The sequence below is a fragment of the Condylura cristata genome, unplaced genomic scaffold, assembly GCF_000260355.1.
Source record: "Condylura cristata isolate star-nosed mole 26May11 unplaced genomic scaffold, ConCri1.0 scaffold00005, whole genome shotgun sequence".
Classification (NCBI taxonomy): Eukaryota; Metazoa; Chordata; class Mammalia; order Eulipotyphla; family Talpidae; genus Condylura; species Condylura cristata.
Genome location: NW_004567106.1, coordinates 23,895,104 through 23,911,512, shown reverse-complemented (window position 1 = coordinate 23,911,512; position 16,409 = coordinate 23,895,104). Strand labels below are relative to the sequence as shown.

At 36.1% G+C, this 16,409-nt stretch overlaps 1 protein-coding gene across 1 annotated transcript in view; it reads left to right on the top strand.

The window, feature by feature from the left end:
• The first annotated feature begins 2,241 nt into the window (after positions 1 to 2,241).
• Positions 2,242 to 16,409, top strand: part of RAPGEF5 (Rap guanine nucleotide exchange factor (GEF) 5) — a 155,243-nt gene continuing 141,075 nt past the window's right edge. The window contains exons 1-3 of the mRNA XM_012721031.1: positions 2,242 to 2,318; positions 7,108 to 7,229; positions 8,630 to 8,798. Coding sequence (XP_012576485.1) covers positions 7,178 to 7,229; positions 8,630 to 8,798 — 221 coding nt within the window. The 5' untranslated portion in view covers positions 2,242 to 2,318; positions 7,108 to 7,177. The remainder of the gene's footprint in view (positions 2,319 to 7,107; positions 7,230 to 8,629; positions 8,799 to 16,409) is intronic.

Genomic DNA, 16,409 nt, shown 5'->3' with positions numbered 1-16,409 from the left:
AGAAAATAACAAAAATAATGAACAACCATATACCAGAGACATTTTGTGGGGGTGGAGTGGGGAATGGGATCAAAAACGGGGGGGAGGGGGAATGCATGAGATTATGGTGATGGCACACCGGTGACTTGGTGATGGGAAACCTGTGGGGATTACAATTGAGATGGAAAAAATAATGTACAAAATGATGTAAAAATAAACTTTTGTAATTTAAAAAAAAATGACATGAGCAAAACATTTCACTCTCCTATTACAGTTTTTTAAGTTGTCTAGAGTGGAATCTGTTCCAGTGCATATCCTGTCAAGTGGGTATGAATGTAGACTAGATCCTTACATTGAGTGAGAATTAGGATGGTGATCCCTGTGACCCATGCTGTGAGGTATAACCTCACATTTTTTTGGCTTAGATAACTACTGGGCATGCCACTGTCAAATATAATGTGTGCTCATGGTATAAGATTTGCTTGGTTTTAATTATCTCCCTTTCTTTCTTTTAAAATAGACTCTGTCACGAAGAATTTCCAATCCATACCTCGAACATACTTCTTCCCAGGTACGATTCTTTTCTCATTGCATTATCTGAAGTAATGATTCATTACTCATGGTATAGAAATTTCTAGTTATAGCTGTTTCCTTTGTTCCTGATCACATGTTTCCTTCACTGGGGATGACACAGCCAAAGGTGTTTGAGATACTCTGGTAATTATGTCATGGTTCATGTTATTCCCTAGGCAGAAAAAAAAATTCCCCTCTTTTAGGTACTTTACATGAATGTATTATAAGTATGGAAGAGTTAACATATAATAAAGTTTTTGATTTTAGAAACACTATGTTTTAAACATAGTGGATATTTTTCACTGAAAACTTTGGTAGAAAGGATTATTAGTATTTACTGTTATCTGATAGTGGAATATCTCTATATGCTCATTGTTAAGAAAAGATGAGGATGGCTTTACTGTATTGTGTTAACAAATCAGGCAATAAAGAATGGCATGTTTTAGAGTAACAGCAGGCTATGAGCTTTATTTGCAGGCTTGTTCAGCCTTGCTCTCTACTGTACCCCAGCATCTAGAATAAGTAGCCTGATAGCTGCTTATTAAGTGTTTTTTGAATGACTGAATGGTTGAACTAGGTACCCTGTCAGAATTAAGTATCAGCAGGCTTGTGTCACAGTAAATTTGCTGTCCTTTCACTTGTTCAAGTGTTTTTAAAATAATAGTTTTGACATGTTAAAAGTAAAACATTTCCTCCATTTCTCTTTTCCATCAAATTGTGTTTAGGGGATAATAACAAGAAAATTAAAGAAGTGAGAATGGGACTGAAATATTCCCTGTCTAGTCACAGTCAACAGTACCAATTTGTTTGCTTTGACAGAAGATAAACTATTTTAGTTACAAATAGAATTAACCCAGAAAGAAGTAAACAGAAATAAGCATGCACCCCTGCACCATAAAATGTTCATGAGCCTTTACATATGAAAACAACTTGCTTTCATTTAGCCTCCTTTGTTTGCAAAGCAACAATGCACTGAAGAGGAAGGAGCTAGTTAGAGGGAAAATAGGTAGTATATAAAGTAGATCATAGACTTCTCAGAGCTAAAGTGAACCTTCCATCATCTTCCAAGAATCAAAGATTCATGAACAAATTAGAAGATTAAAAAGAGAAGTTAAATGAAATTTTTACCTGCTACATGGAGTCAGGAAAGTAGATTAATCAGAATGCTTGGAATTAAGTATGAGCTCTGCTGTTGAGTAAGGCAAAGCAGGTAGCAGCCTACTATCAAATTGTCATGATATTCACTAGACAGGAAAAATTATTTTCCCATCTTCCTAGACCCTTACATGAATGTATTAAAAGTATCACAGTTAATACATAGAATAAATGTTCTTCAGTTTTCTGTGTTGATAGAAATAGTCTATCTTAAAAAAAAAGAAAAGAGAAGAAAAGAAAACAGTGGCTATTCTACCCTGACAAGTGTATAAAAGGAGGTCATTTATTGTTCAAGCAGTTTGGCATTTGAAAAATAGTTATCATAATTTAATAGCATTCATGGACCAATAACAAAAACAAGATATATAGTTGTGTGTAGCTTTGTAGGCTAAAATGATAATTTTGTAAGCTCAGGTTCTAAATTTTTACATATAATCTTGGCAGGTCACAAATTGTCACCTTGATGTTCTAAATTTACAGCAATTGTTTGTCTTTTCCATTTAGATTTATGGAGAGAATTCCTCTTGTGCAGGAAGAGCATTGAGGAATATTATTATTGTTCAGGCAGCTGACCTGATAAAGGACAGAGTGAACCTCAAGGGATTTTACAGGTAACACAGTTTTCTAACACCTTGTCAAAAATTCTCCTTGTAGAGAAAAAAAAATGTTAAAATCATAACCTTGAACACAGAGAGGTGGGCTATATTGGTAGTAGGAGGGGGGTGTTTGTTTAGAAGCATCTGTTTGGGGTACAGGGCACCGACAGTGACTTCTCTCTTTTCTAAATTTAATCCAATGCTCAATGATAATTGCAGTCCTGGTTCTGAATCAGGTTATGGAACCCCCTGGCACAAGTGAGCTCGGGATCCTGGGAGAGTCTCTGGGTTGCTTTCCCTGAGATGATATGTTACAATATTTTTACTGAGTGTGCTGCACTGGGATTGCAAGAAATATTTGTTCTCTCATCAGGGACCTTAATCAAGGCTCTGTGAGGGCTGTTAGGCAACCAGGGGAGAAGACACTCTACCTTTACTCCCAAATGCAAGTCTTTCAGCCTCTTGCTGCTGTGAGGAAGAGTGTGGGTGGGCACGGTAGGGATGGGCCTGCTTAGGCTAGTGAAGACAGAGGAGTAAGTGTGTGGGTTCGAGGTCAATTTTAAAGCACAAGTGGACTGAGTGTTCACTTAGGAAGTCTGAAGCTCGTGCTTTCATTTCATTGAGTAGTTTAAAGAAAAAAACAAAAGTGCATTTTCAGCTCTTCATTTTTCTAACGAAGGATTTTAAACCACATCCAACAAAATTAAAAGAAGATTATAATAGTAAAGAGTAAAACTCCTACCATTTATTATCATTATTTTCTCACAGAAATGAGATTGTCATACCATAAAGAATAGGAAGAGTACTCAGAATAAATGACACCAAAAAAGTAAGAATGAATCCCTAAGTAAAGGGTTTTTCTTTAAGTTACTAAATTTAGCTCTATCAGTAACTCATTACACTATTCCTGTTTTTTCCATTGGCCACAGGTGGGAAATATTTCAGCATGGCCTATTTTTGGGGGATAATGGTTCCCAACCTAGCTGTGTGAGAAGACTCTCTTTATTGAGACTTAATTTACATGCAGTTAAATGTACAATTTTTAAGGTACAGCTTGATGAATTTCAGTTATTTTACATACCTGTGTAAATATCATCCATATCAAATTTTAGAGATTTTTCACACCCAGAAGTTTCCTTCATGTTCCTTCAAGTCAGTAATTGTTCTGTGCCACTAATCTTACATTCAGCCTCTTGACAAATCTGTATCCTTAGGTACCATTGAGCCATCACATATTGGGATTGGGAGAACTGCAATGAATTAGTAATTGTAAAATCCCATGTTTAATTATGTACATATCTACAAATGTGCACATGTTTTTGTGTATATGGACTAGTGAAGCTCTTGAAATAGCTTCAAGTTCACTCCTTCCTTTCATGATAATCCATAGCCAAGGTCTGAGAACCCTATGTTTCCAGGTCAGGCTAAAGAGACAAGACAGGTAGGAAAAGAGGCTTGTGATAAGTTGGACAACTTCCGACTTCACAGAGAACCTTTTTTTTTTTTTTCCCAGTTGTTGGCGATCTCAACTTTAGACATGTCTGATTTACCCCTTCTTTGTAATTTTTTTAAACTAAGTATTTTAATTGAGCCCCTTTGTTCCCCCTTTTAAACTAAAACGTGTATGTATAAGTCTTTGGGTCTTGTGAGCAGGCTCATAGTATTAATTTTTGCCACCACATAAAATTATGTTTAAGATCTGTCATTCTCCATTTTGTTTCTTTATAAGGTTTCCATGGTAATAGATTGGAAGAGAACTGGGAGATTAATCAGGTTCATGCAGAAGAACCATCCATCCAAGTCAGAACACAGTCAGGGTGTAAGGGGAGTAGAATGGGAAGGGAATGTGTGTTTTGTTATCTCCTATTTTGATCAGGCCAGAACCTCCTTTTATCATCTAAGGGTTGATATAATGATGTGATATAATGATTGCCTAACAGGGATCATTTTTATTTGTCTGGTCATAAATTGAGGTAAGTTGTCCCACATGAGAATTACTTTCAGTAACATTGTGAAATGTTTTCTACTCACATTTTGTACTGTAGGGAAAATCACACTGGTTTCTGAAACTTCAAATAAGTCTCAAAATAACATGACTACATTTATATTTGAGATTAAGGTTCTGCCTGTGCTACCATGAATTAATTGCTAACAACATTAATGGGTAACAGGAGGAAGCCTAGAGAAAGCAAATTTACAGTTCCCAAAATTGGTTAAATTATGTTTTGTTATAAGCAACTACATTGGCCTTGTAACTGATCACAGTGTTCCTACCTAGTATTGCAACTGTAGTTAGAGCTACATGTACTTGCAACAGTTTCTGGATTCAGTATGAGACTGAAAATAAACTGGAGAAAAAAATTTCTGTCATTGTTCAGTGTTCCCTCCCCACCACTGCTTTTCTTCTTCACTGCTCTCCCCTAAAGCATGTAGATTTACCTATATTAACAGGATTCTTTCAGACCTACCTTGTGAACAGGTCAGGGGAGTATGTGTTAGTGGCAAAGTCAGCTCACCTCACTTTGTTTGCTTTTGGTGATATTACTGACAGAGTTGATCCTTACCCTTAAAGGTATTTTCCCTGGTGTAGATGGATTATTGAAAGCAACTTGAAGCATAACTTGATAAAGTTGGGAATAGAAAGGGATCTTACACAAAAGACATGAGAATAGAAAAGCCTAATTATTAACCATTATTGTCAAGGTGATTAACTAATGTTGCCAAGGCAATATGTGTTTTAACATATTGACTCAACCCTATCCCCAAAATAGACTGAGCCCTTTCCAATTAAATGTAGAGCTGGGGCTAGGTTAGGGCTTATGGTTGCCAGCATCACCAGGGAGCCAGTTAGAAATGAGACTCTCAGATTCCACACAGCCATGCTGCATCAGAATGTGCAGTTGACAAGGTCCCCTAAGTGACTCCTCAATACAATTTTGAGAAGCCCTGGTCTATAACATTCCTCCCCATCCACTATGAACACCAAACATTTGCTTCTGTCTAGCTATCTCTTGCAGTTTGGCAGTTTGGTAAATATCTGGTTCTGTCTGCTCAGATACTCAGACTAGGCTGAGGAGCTATACTGTTCTGAGAATAAGGACTCAGATGATACAGTGTTTACTCCATGCTTTATAAGCCCAAAGATACTGGCTAATTGACAAAGGTGTTGAGGAATTTAATTTACACTTTGAGCCTTTAACATGAAAGGTGTCCTATAGAATTAGTGACTGTTTAGACTAATTGCCTGTTTTGTTGCAACACTTTCTCATTTTGTTTCAAAAAACTTCCATTTATTTGACTGTTAGTCTTTCTAGTGTTTTAATGTTAACATGCTGCTGAACATGTCTGATATTGGCCTAATTGCCTTAGAGTATCTTTCATATAGTGATGTTTTGCTACAAAAAGTAATGCTTTAGAGCCTCTCTGGTAGCACAAGGGGTTAAACACAGCACTACAAAGGTATCCACAGCCACTGCAGCATGAGTTCCATATCCAGCCAGGGAGCTGACCCACCTGGAGTAGAAGACCTCTTGTCTTGCCCGCTGCTCCCCTCATTAGTGTACTTCGTTAGTATGCCTGGTGTGTTCCCCACTTTGCCTCTGTGAACACACACACACACACACACACACACACCCTGCATCTCTGTCCTGTGCCCAGTTCTTACATGCATAAATAAATAAATCTTTAAAAAAAAGTAATTCTTTATCAATAGCTGTAATATATCACTGCCTTTTTATTCCCTTCAACTCAAAAATGTAACATCTCATGGCATTTCTTCATACTGTTAGTAACTCTGATTTTTAGGTCTATTTGCAACTGTGTCAATCATAAGAGGGAAATAGGCAATATTTTTCTATGTTAGGAATAAAAATGTTGACATCTTTTTGTCCTTAAATACCAAATATAGAATAAAGATAGCCATTTGTATGATAATATAAACATTTTGGTGACGTGTCATAAAGGAGAGTGAATTGGATTCAATGAAATTTCTCAAATATAAAAAAAAATTAGAAATTTCTTTTTTTTTTTCCATCTGAAACTGATAAAGAGGGAAAAGTAGGCATAAAGATAACTGCTTGAATGATCAGGCTCCAGCATTCTTTGAATACATTGTGACTTTAAAGACACAGAGAAGACCTTGTGTTTGGTTAGATGGATCTGTCACACACTTCTGGATTCATGGATTTCTGGGCTAAGCCACTTAACTAGATTATTTGCATTATATTAAAAAGACTACCAATCAGATTCATTCTTTGAGATAAATTTAAGATTTTAATCTCTAAAAGAGTAGCAAATAAAACCCTATAACCACTGACTGGTTCTAACTTTGTCTAATCTTCTTGGAAACATTTTGTTTTTAAAGAGAGGAGAGAAATCAACAAATGGTTGTACAAAAGTTTCTCACCGCCGACTTGAAGAAACTGTCTTATCAAGGCAGAAGCATTATCTCTATATAAAGAACTGCTATTATTTTTAGAACTTACTGTGTACTATGAACAGTTCTACTTGTCTGAAGTCTTGTTCTTATTTTCAAATGAGGAAAATATCTGTTATTTATTCAGAATGGTGTATAATTACTAAATGTTGGGTGTTTTGAAGAAAAAGTATAAGATAATTTGACTAAATTCCCCTAAGGAAGTGGTATTTGAGCTGAAATTTGAAAGATGAAAAGGAGGTATATTTCCCTTATTCTTGAGTTTTTTTTTTCTTAAAGCAAGTGTATGAAAGACATGGTATTAAATATCAATTTTTTGGCATATGAGTGCAACGTTGTCTTACTGTGAATGGCTTTGCTTTTGTGCAGGAAAAGCTGCGTTGGGTCAGAACTGGTGGACTGGCTTCTAGAACACTGTCCTTTTGTTCAGTGTAGATCTATGGCCATTGGTGTATGGCAGCTCCTGTTGGATATGGGAATTATATCATCAGGTTAGTACTATAGATTTAAAGGCATAGAATCATTATGAAATTATCAAACCAAAATGTACTTGATTTTTTTGGAAAGAATATTAGCAATATGGATGGAAATAGTTTTGGAGGTAAATATTTACATTCTATTTTATTTAAAAAATAATGACAGGTTGTCTTTTGACTTTGTTTCTTCCACACCTTTTCTAGAACACTATTAGGTGCTTGCTGATTCATAGACTATGACCCTACAAGAGTCTTTTCCATACCCCTTCCCTTCTCTACTCAAAATGCTGCTACACAAGTTTTATAACAAATCAGTGATATCTTTAGTTGCTCTAAATGTGTGACTTATCATTCTGTACTTAGAATAATCATTAGACATGATTTTATGAGTGGTATGTGTATGCCATTTTAATTGAGTAAGTAATCATGAACAGTTACATATGTGACCTTTGAAATGTAGCTATCTAAACAGGACAGAAAATAGGTGTTAACTAGAAACTAAAATAGTTAGTTTCTTAGCTGAACCCAAGGAATAAAAAGGAAGCAATCTGGACTCTATTTAGTTGTATTAGGTGCTTTCTGGATACTTGGAAGGCCCTTTTTTCTATATGTAATACACACTAAGAACCATGGAACACAGTAAGGTTCAGAAAGCCATACCTCAAGTCTGATTGTGAAACAGTGGTAGGATTATGGGTGTGATATTAATGAGTGTCAGACATTAGCACCTGATAACTCTTATTTAGAAAAGTACTACATTTGAGTAATATTATTATCTACTTGTTTGCATGGTTCAGCCTCCTGTTTAAAGTTTTTAAGTCTTTAGTCCTATGTTCCTTTGAAATTGGGTTCCCCCATTGCTGATACTGATATTTTGGACTGGTGAGTTCTTAGTTGTAGGCATCTATCCTGTACTTTATAGGATATTTAGCAGCAACTCTTCTACTTACAGGATGCCAGTAGCACCCCCTAGTTGTAGCAATAAAAATGCTTCCAGACATTGTCAATTGTTTCTTGGGCATAAAGTCACCCCCCACTTGGGAATCACTTACCATCAACTTATATATTTTGTACCACTCAATTATTTTGGTGTATTAGTTTGCGTTGAGCCACTAAAGACTTTCCCTCTCTGCCACCACTCCCTTTGAATTGGTATTGATTTCATCTATCTCTGAAGCAGAAAAATTATAAAATATATGCAAATATGCTGACCAAGCTTCAAGTTAAGTAAAACTAGATTTTTCAATAAGTCCCTTTTTATTCAATTGTAAACATCGATGAGCTTAGCATGTTATTATAGCTCTACCCTGCCTTCGCCATAATCACTAATAGGGCTTTCAATTTATTAATTGGTGTGCTACTTTCTAAATAATATACTTTAAAAAACTAATCCATATATTTTCTATTTCCAACAGTGGACCAGCATTTATACTTTCAAGATACCTATGTTTTCTATCAATTTTCATCTGATGAATGTAGCTACTTGTACTGTGAATTTGAAAGAGAAGAAGAATGGCAAAATGGTGTCAAACTTTTATTGCAGTTTGTGCCTCTTATTCCTGCTAGAACTGGCATTTGTGAAATGTAAGTAGATGATATTTTGTTCTGTTGTAAAATTATTCTCGATTAGAGCATATTTAGTGAGTCTAGGAATTTCATTATGCCCTTGAAGTTCCCCATCTCAGTAAGCGGTTATGTTATCATTTCTCAGATGCAAGTTCAGAAAAGCAAAATCAATTGCTGAAAGTTAAATCTAGCTAATAAGTGGCTGAACTGGCATGCAGATCCCAGAACTCCATACCTCACCAGCTGCACCATAAGATTTCTAATTTAATCATTGCTATATGAGTAGATGATCTAAGTTAGGAATAGACATGATTGGCTAAAGTTGGAATGAAATAATAACTCACATCTTATCCATTATCAAGTCATGATTTTCCAAAGAAAGAACTCAACAGACATTTCTGAAAATAATTTAGATGTAGCATTTGGCAAATTAAAACACATGAATCATTATCACATGAAGATACTGAATCACCATATGATTAAAATGAATTAAAATTAATCAGAGAAGATCTGGGAAAAAAATTTGAGTCATGACATGGTGATTCTGCCTGTTAAACTGTCCTGTTAAGGACAAGTTTATTTGGGTATAATGAATTGCAGGTTAAAATTTCAGTTAATAAATTTTATATATTTAGTTTTCAAAATGCATTCCTATACTGTTGACTCTGAGTTCTCTGGGATTTGTAGGGTAAGTGGTATTATCACCACCTCCTGGGTAAGAAAGTAGTTTCACAGAAAAGCATTTACAACCATAATAAAGATAAGTTGCTCTGGTTAGTTAAAAGATGGCAGTTAATACTGAACAGTTAAGAGAGGCTTTTAGAAAATAAATTTGTGAGAATATTAACAAGATACTGTGATGATAATAAAAGTTGGATTGTAGAGAACACGTTTTGTGTCAGAAACCTTCCTAACTGCTTTATATTTATTATTTCATCTTCAGATGAACTCTATAATGTAGTATTAGCCCTAGTTTGTAAGTAAGGAAACTGAGGCATAACAGGCACGTACTGTGCAAGGTCATGCAAAAGTTGAGTTAGAATGTTAGGGCTTGAGTTCATGTCTGTTTGATTCTAAAGCCCTTGCTTAACTGCACACTATTAGAATGTGCTCCCAGGAGTTATGGAGGTCATGCTAGCTTCCATTTCTCAGAGGTTAAAAACAGAAGCTATTAATATAAAAACATTAGGCTAACTCTGAAGTGGCTATGAATTCAACACCACCACCATGACCACTGTTTATGGAGGACCTCACAGTGGGAAAGCAAAATTCAAATGTAAATCATCACTCAATGTAAGTGTAGTAATTGTTCTTTAGTATAATAGACTTTTAATATAGGTCAGAAATATCCTAAGAAAAGTCAAGGAGCATTTCAATAAACTTTAACAAGCTGTTTAAAAAGAGTACTGTGCTTTATAGAACAGAGGTAGCTGTGACTTGCTTTTGACTCTGTGGGACTAGTATTCTTTAGCAGCTCTTCTTAACTACTTCCTGCCCTGATCTCAAGATGGAATTGTGTGCAATGCATCACATTACATTGCTGTGAAACCCAGTTTGATAGAGAAACTGAAATAAAATTTCAAACAGAACTCATGATTTAGCTCCACTGCTTTCTCTCCACTTAGAAAGCAGATTGGAATGCCAGTGAGGGAGATGGTCATGTTACAAGTTTATCCTAAGTTCTAAACAAGAAAATATTTTAAAATTATGTGTCCTTACTAGGCATTCCAGATTATACCCAATCTTTTATCACAGTGATCATTTGAACACAAATATCAGGCCTCTGAGGTTGAGAATCACTGGAGCAGATCTTACATAGCAACAAACTTTTCTGTGATAGTGAGCATTTCCATTTAGGAATGGGCATGGTAATTCCTCTGGGAAAATTGTTCTTAGAAAACAGTGGATTTGTGGGCCCTCCATGGTGGCATAGCAGGTTAGGACGCAGCACTGCAAGTTGGCTGCAGTTGCTTCACCTGTGGGAGTTCAATCCCTCACTTCGAAGGTGATCCACATGGTGCAGCAGACCTCTCCTGTCTCACTTGCTGCACCCCTTGGCAATGTACTTCGATCTTCCTGTTCTGCTCCCCACCCTGCCTCTGGTGAATCTGCTCACCCCCTGCATCTCTGGCCTGTACCCCACTTTTGTATGCATAAATAAATAAATCTTTAAAAAAAAAAACAGTGGATTTGTCTGTACTGTGTTAATAAGTACTGAAATGAAAAGATAAAGTTGTGGAACCCCTCCAAGTCTGTCTGGAGAGAAAGAATAAGTATATAAGTTTATAAGTAAACTTGTAAGCTATGGTAGGATGTGTTTGGTTGTATTTTGGAAAGCCAAGGTTTAGGTTACCCAGGCGTGGAATAAACTAGTCAGAGAAAAGATGCCCAAGGGCATTGTTCTCTCTCAGTTGTGCTGTTAATTCTTGTGTGGTTCCCATGCATCGATTTCATTGCTGCTTCTCTAATTTGGTGGTCTCCATTCTGCCCCCATCACGCCACCTTTTAGTCTCTGGTGCCAGTGTGACATTCTTCTCAGTTTCCTTCCTCTTTTCTTGTTTAGGCACATTCTACCCACTCCTCAAGGGGGAGCTCAAGTCCTACCATAACTGAAAAACTTCCACAATGGTTGCAATTCATGTTAGTCTTGCTTTAGTAACTTAGTGGTCTTGCTGTTTATATATACAAAAAAAAATTTCCACCCTTCTATGTCGTTTTTAGCACTATGTTACTCATACTTGTCCATTCTACTTAAGTGCCCTGAGCGAATGAATCTAAGTGCTTAGATTCATTAACTCAAGTTGTCCAGTTAGGAACTGAACACTCAGTCTGTGAATATAGTTTTTTTGACATTTGAAGATTACTAGGGTCTGCCAATGCCATTTTCCATGAGGACCCTAGAACTTGCAGTCTCCCCTATAGATCTCTTTAAGGTATGTGACTAAGCCACTTAATGTCTTTATGTAAACACAGTCATGTTTTGGACAGATACATTTTTTTAAAAGAGAAAAAGTGGATTCCTTTTTTTTCATTTAAAAAAAATGTTTAAAGCAAGCTGCTGCAGGTTTTTAGGGTAATTTGAGGGAACATAAGTCTTGTTCTATACAGAGTAACTTGCTATAGAAAGTGAGTAGGTAATTCGAAAGAAGTGAGTAAAGCAGTTGTCAAAAGTGCTGCCTTTGGGGGAAATATTAACAGTCATGGTATCTTTCAAATGGAAAGCCAGTCGAGTATCCAGAATGCACTTTTTTCCTAAGTTTTTTTTCTTTCTTTCTTTTTTTTTTGGTCGGGATGGTGCTACAGCAGTTAGCAATGCTGAAATAACAGTATAGGAAAAGACAGCCTAAAATTCTTTCAGGACAAGTGAGATGCTTCTGTAACACTAACTCATTTGAGAATTTAGTCTGTGAGAAAGCTTAGACATTTCAGTGTAACTGTTATTCCTGCTGCTCCCAGCCTACCAGAGTTGGGAATTGGAGTGTTCTGGTTCATAGAACCATAGATAGACTGTGAACTTGAATACATGAAGCTATATTCTACCATTACAGGGCAGTTTGTATTAACACTGTTATTAAGACTTTTTGGGGATTGCTAAAATTTAACTCATGTTCCACTCATCCCTGTAAAGAAAAATGTAACTTCTTCATTTTTTTCTAAGTTGTCCATGTGAGCCTTTATCTGGAGCATCATCAAAAAGAAAAAATGCCCCATATTTTTAGTCTAGTTCAGTAAAATTATTCTAATAAAGTCATTTAAAAAGTCCCTCCCTTTAGTTATTTATTTGGCATATTTTAGTAAAGAGGTACAGTCTCTGTGCTTCCATCACACCACCTTTTAGTCTCTGGTGCCAGTGTGATTCAGTATATAGCCTCTGGGTCCATGGTGGGTGTGTGGACCTTGACCTGGCTCTCCTGTTAGAGTAGGCCCTTTTCGATCCTAACTAATTTTGCCTAGCCTGTCAGGAGGGCTATTGGCATTGCTGAAGCTCCTGAGGTCACGCTGTAGCTTCCAGAGATGTCCCATTCTTGACCGTCTCCCTTTTACTCCATCCTGACCCTTAACAGCATTTTTTTTTAACCTTATGCCTGTTCATTGCTGTTACTGTCATTGAATAGAGAACATAATTAGATGACATGTTCACATTCAGATTCCTCACATTAGGGAAAATTCAGTCTTGTAAGTTAAGGTGAACTTCTTGGCATTTGTGATTTTTATGCTCCAGATAGATAGGAGGTTTCATGAGACAGCTTTTAGGAATGAAGTTGGGAGGGCTGATGGCATGTTGAGATGATACAGTGCAGGGCAACTTGATGTTTTGGGTCAGTGGTTCACAATCAGTAGAACTCAGGCTTTGAAAGCAGGGGATGGGGGTGAAGCTCAAACTGATTGGAAGGGGCCTGCAAATCCATGGGGAAGCTAAATGTTTTCTTTACATTGAATAGAAAGAATGATTTACATATACAGAGAAACAGTAAATAAAGTATAATTTAACTGTTACATGACTTCACAGTGGTTCTCAACCACATAGTTTTAAAAAAGTAAAGACGTATAATCTGAGATCTGCTTAATGAGGTTTGGGGTTGAGAGGTGATAATGTGGCTATCAGTATTTTTTATAAGGTTACAAGGTAATGCTAATGCTCACCAAGGTTGAGATCTCCTGTAATATAGGTGAACCTCACAGAGAGAGCTCTGTTGAGTGATAGAAAAAGTTAAATAAAGACCTCAAAATAGTATGTAAAGAAGCCAGATTAATGTCCCATGACTTGCAAATTTTACCGAGCACAGTATCTAATGTCACTTGGTTAACACTTCTGAAATTCCATATAGTGTAGCTCCATAAGCATTTGTATTTGAAAGGAATTTCTTCAATAACTGAATTTACTCCTCTTAATTTTAGGTAAGGAAAAGGGGCAAGGATCTAGGAAAAGACAACAACTTGTCACCTATACTCTATTGAGAGATTTATTGAACAGGCATTTACTGAACATCAGGTTTGTGTAAAGTACTGTGTTTGACTCTGTAAAGAATATGACCGCATATAATTCATGTACAACCTTTTATGAGTCAAACATTTCACAAAATTCAGAAAAAGAAAATTGCTGTAATACAGCCTTTCTCAACAATTATTAGTAAATGGGCTCTAGTAAGATGTAAAGATACAAATGTATTATAGAAAAGGAGAGTTTATTCTAGCAATGCAAGGGTGGTTCACCATTTAAAACTCAATGTAATTCATGATATTCATTCTAAAATTGAGAACTCTGATAAACCCATAGATGCAGAAAAGCATTTGAGAAAATTTGATATCTATTCATGATAAACATTTCTTAGAAAATTAGTATAATGGAATTCCTCAGTTTAGAAAACTGAGGTACATACAACCTATAGTTCATAAACTTTGCATAAAAGATATAGTTCATATGGTACTTAACTGAATGACTAACTGCTTTTCCACTAATATTGGAAACAAGGCTAATAGTTTCTTCTTATCATTTCCTGTCAGCACTAGCCAGTTTGTAAGCCAAGAAAAAGAAATAAAGGAATACAGGTTAAAAGAAAAATGTAAAGCCACCTCTCTTTGCAGATGACATGATTATACACATAGACAGTACTAAGCATTCTACAAAAAATTTTGTAGAACTCATAAGTGAATTTAGCAAGGTTCTAGGATACAAGGTCAATAGCCACGAGTCAGTTATATTTCCATGTACTAGCACAGAGCACACTATGAAACACTTAGGAGTATATGTAAGAATTATATGCCAAACATGTCAAATGTCTGATGGAAAAAAATTCAAATAAGGCTTAAGTGAAACTGTATTCACTTATTCAGTTATTCAGTTATTCCATGAACTGTATTCACGTTCATGGATTGGAACATGCAATCTTGTTAAGATGCAGTTCTCCCCAGTCTCACATATTTTTTCAAAAACAGCCATCTACTGATCTGTCTTCTTCAGCTAGCTACATAATAATAAAACCTATATTTGGAAACATTAACCTCTAAACAAGGGAGTATCCTGAAGTTCAGTCTTCAGAGTTTTCTGTTTCTACTCATACTTTGAATGTTCCCTTACTAACCATGTATTTAATATCAACTGCACAGTGAAGACTCATAAAATTTAGGTTCCTGTCTTTCCTGAGTACCCTGTACATATTAATGCCACCCTTTCCATTGACCTGTTTCTTCTATTCTCCTTATTCTGCTTAACTTTTCCTTTCTAAGTGGCATGTATAAACAACATGTGAAATCCAGTGATCCTTAATTTCTGAATAGTGCAGGATTAACACTCTCTAACTAGGGAGATCAACTTCTAGTCAGTTCATGCCTGTGTCCCAAACCTACCCTTTGAACTCTTGCCTTTTCCTAACTATATACTTATTTTATGGTCCTTGGAGAGGAAGACATCCTGTGTGGGTAAACAAACATGTTTTTCTGCAAATAAAAAATTCACATTCAAACTTGGCATAAGTTTTTTATTAGGATTAAAGTAAAGAAAACTCCCATTTATCACATTAGTTTGTATAAAGATGTTATAAAATCAGCTGGTTTTCGTCTTTATTATTATTCATCACCCCCTCTCCCAAAGAAGCACCAAGTGCTCCAGAATTTCCATTATTTATAGACAAGGCTTATTCCAGGTGTGGGGTAAGATTACTTATCTTTATCAGAGTATATCAATATTTAAGAATATTACAAGAATTTTAACAAAAATTGAATTTTGAGACCAGGTTATGCAAGCATTTGAATGTAGCGGTTTATATTGTTATTCCTCACATCATCAATATAAAATGTTGAACTATCAGTAACTGCTAACTTTATTCAACTGTAGAGGACTACATTAGTACAGACCCTTAATGAAACTGGACAGCCACAATTTATTACTGTTTAGTAAATTTCATAAACATGTATATCTAGTAGCTTGATTCTATGAAAAATAGTCTTATCTTGGAAAGGTGAATAGGTGTTTGATTCTTTGAAATCAAAGATATAAAAAATCTTCCATCTACTGTTCTTCCAACTCCCCACTTTTTCTGTTTGCCATAGGAATTTGCTTTCTTGTCATAAGAGACCTTTTCACCAGTTCATAGATGTCTTAGGAAGATACAGAAAGCTGGAACCTTTGTTATCTTCTTGGAGTCAGTTGGCTATTGGATGTGGTAGACAGAAGTCTCTGTGGATAGAGGAGCATATCTCTTGTGGTATCAAAGACTTGCCAGCAGTGATTTCTTAGTGATTTCCTTGGTCAAACCTGACCAAGGAAACATTTCTGAAAGAAAAAATCCATGAATACCTTTCCATGCTGAACACTCAGCATTTATATATTTAAGATACTGTGTCAGACACAAGCAGAGCCATTTAGCTTGATCCATGGACTACGGCTTATCCAAGAATGTGTGGTGTGGCGTCCTCAGTCATCCTCAATCAGTGTATCTTCATCCCTTCTCATCTTGGCAGAGGAGGAGCCCCTCCTGCTCAAGACTCATTCTTCTCTTGGACTGTGGGTCAACCCCCTCCTTAGAGACTTCCAGTCCCATTTTCAGTCTTTCACTCTGTAGGCTACTCTCCTTCAGCGAACAAATGGTTATTCCAGCCATTGGATAAAACCAAGTCTATCTTTCATTT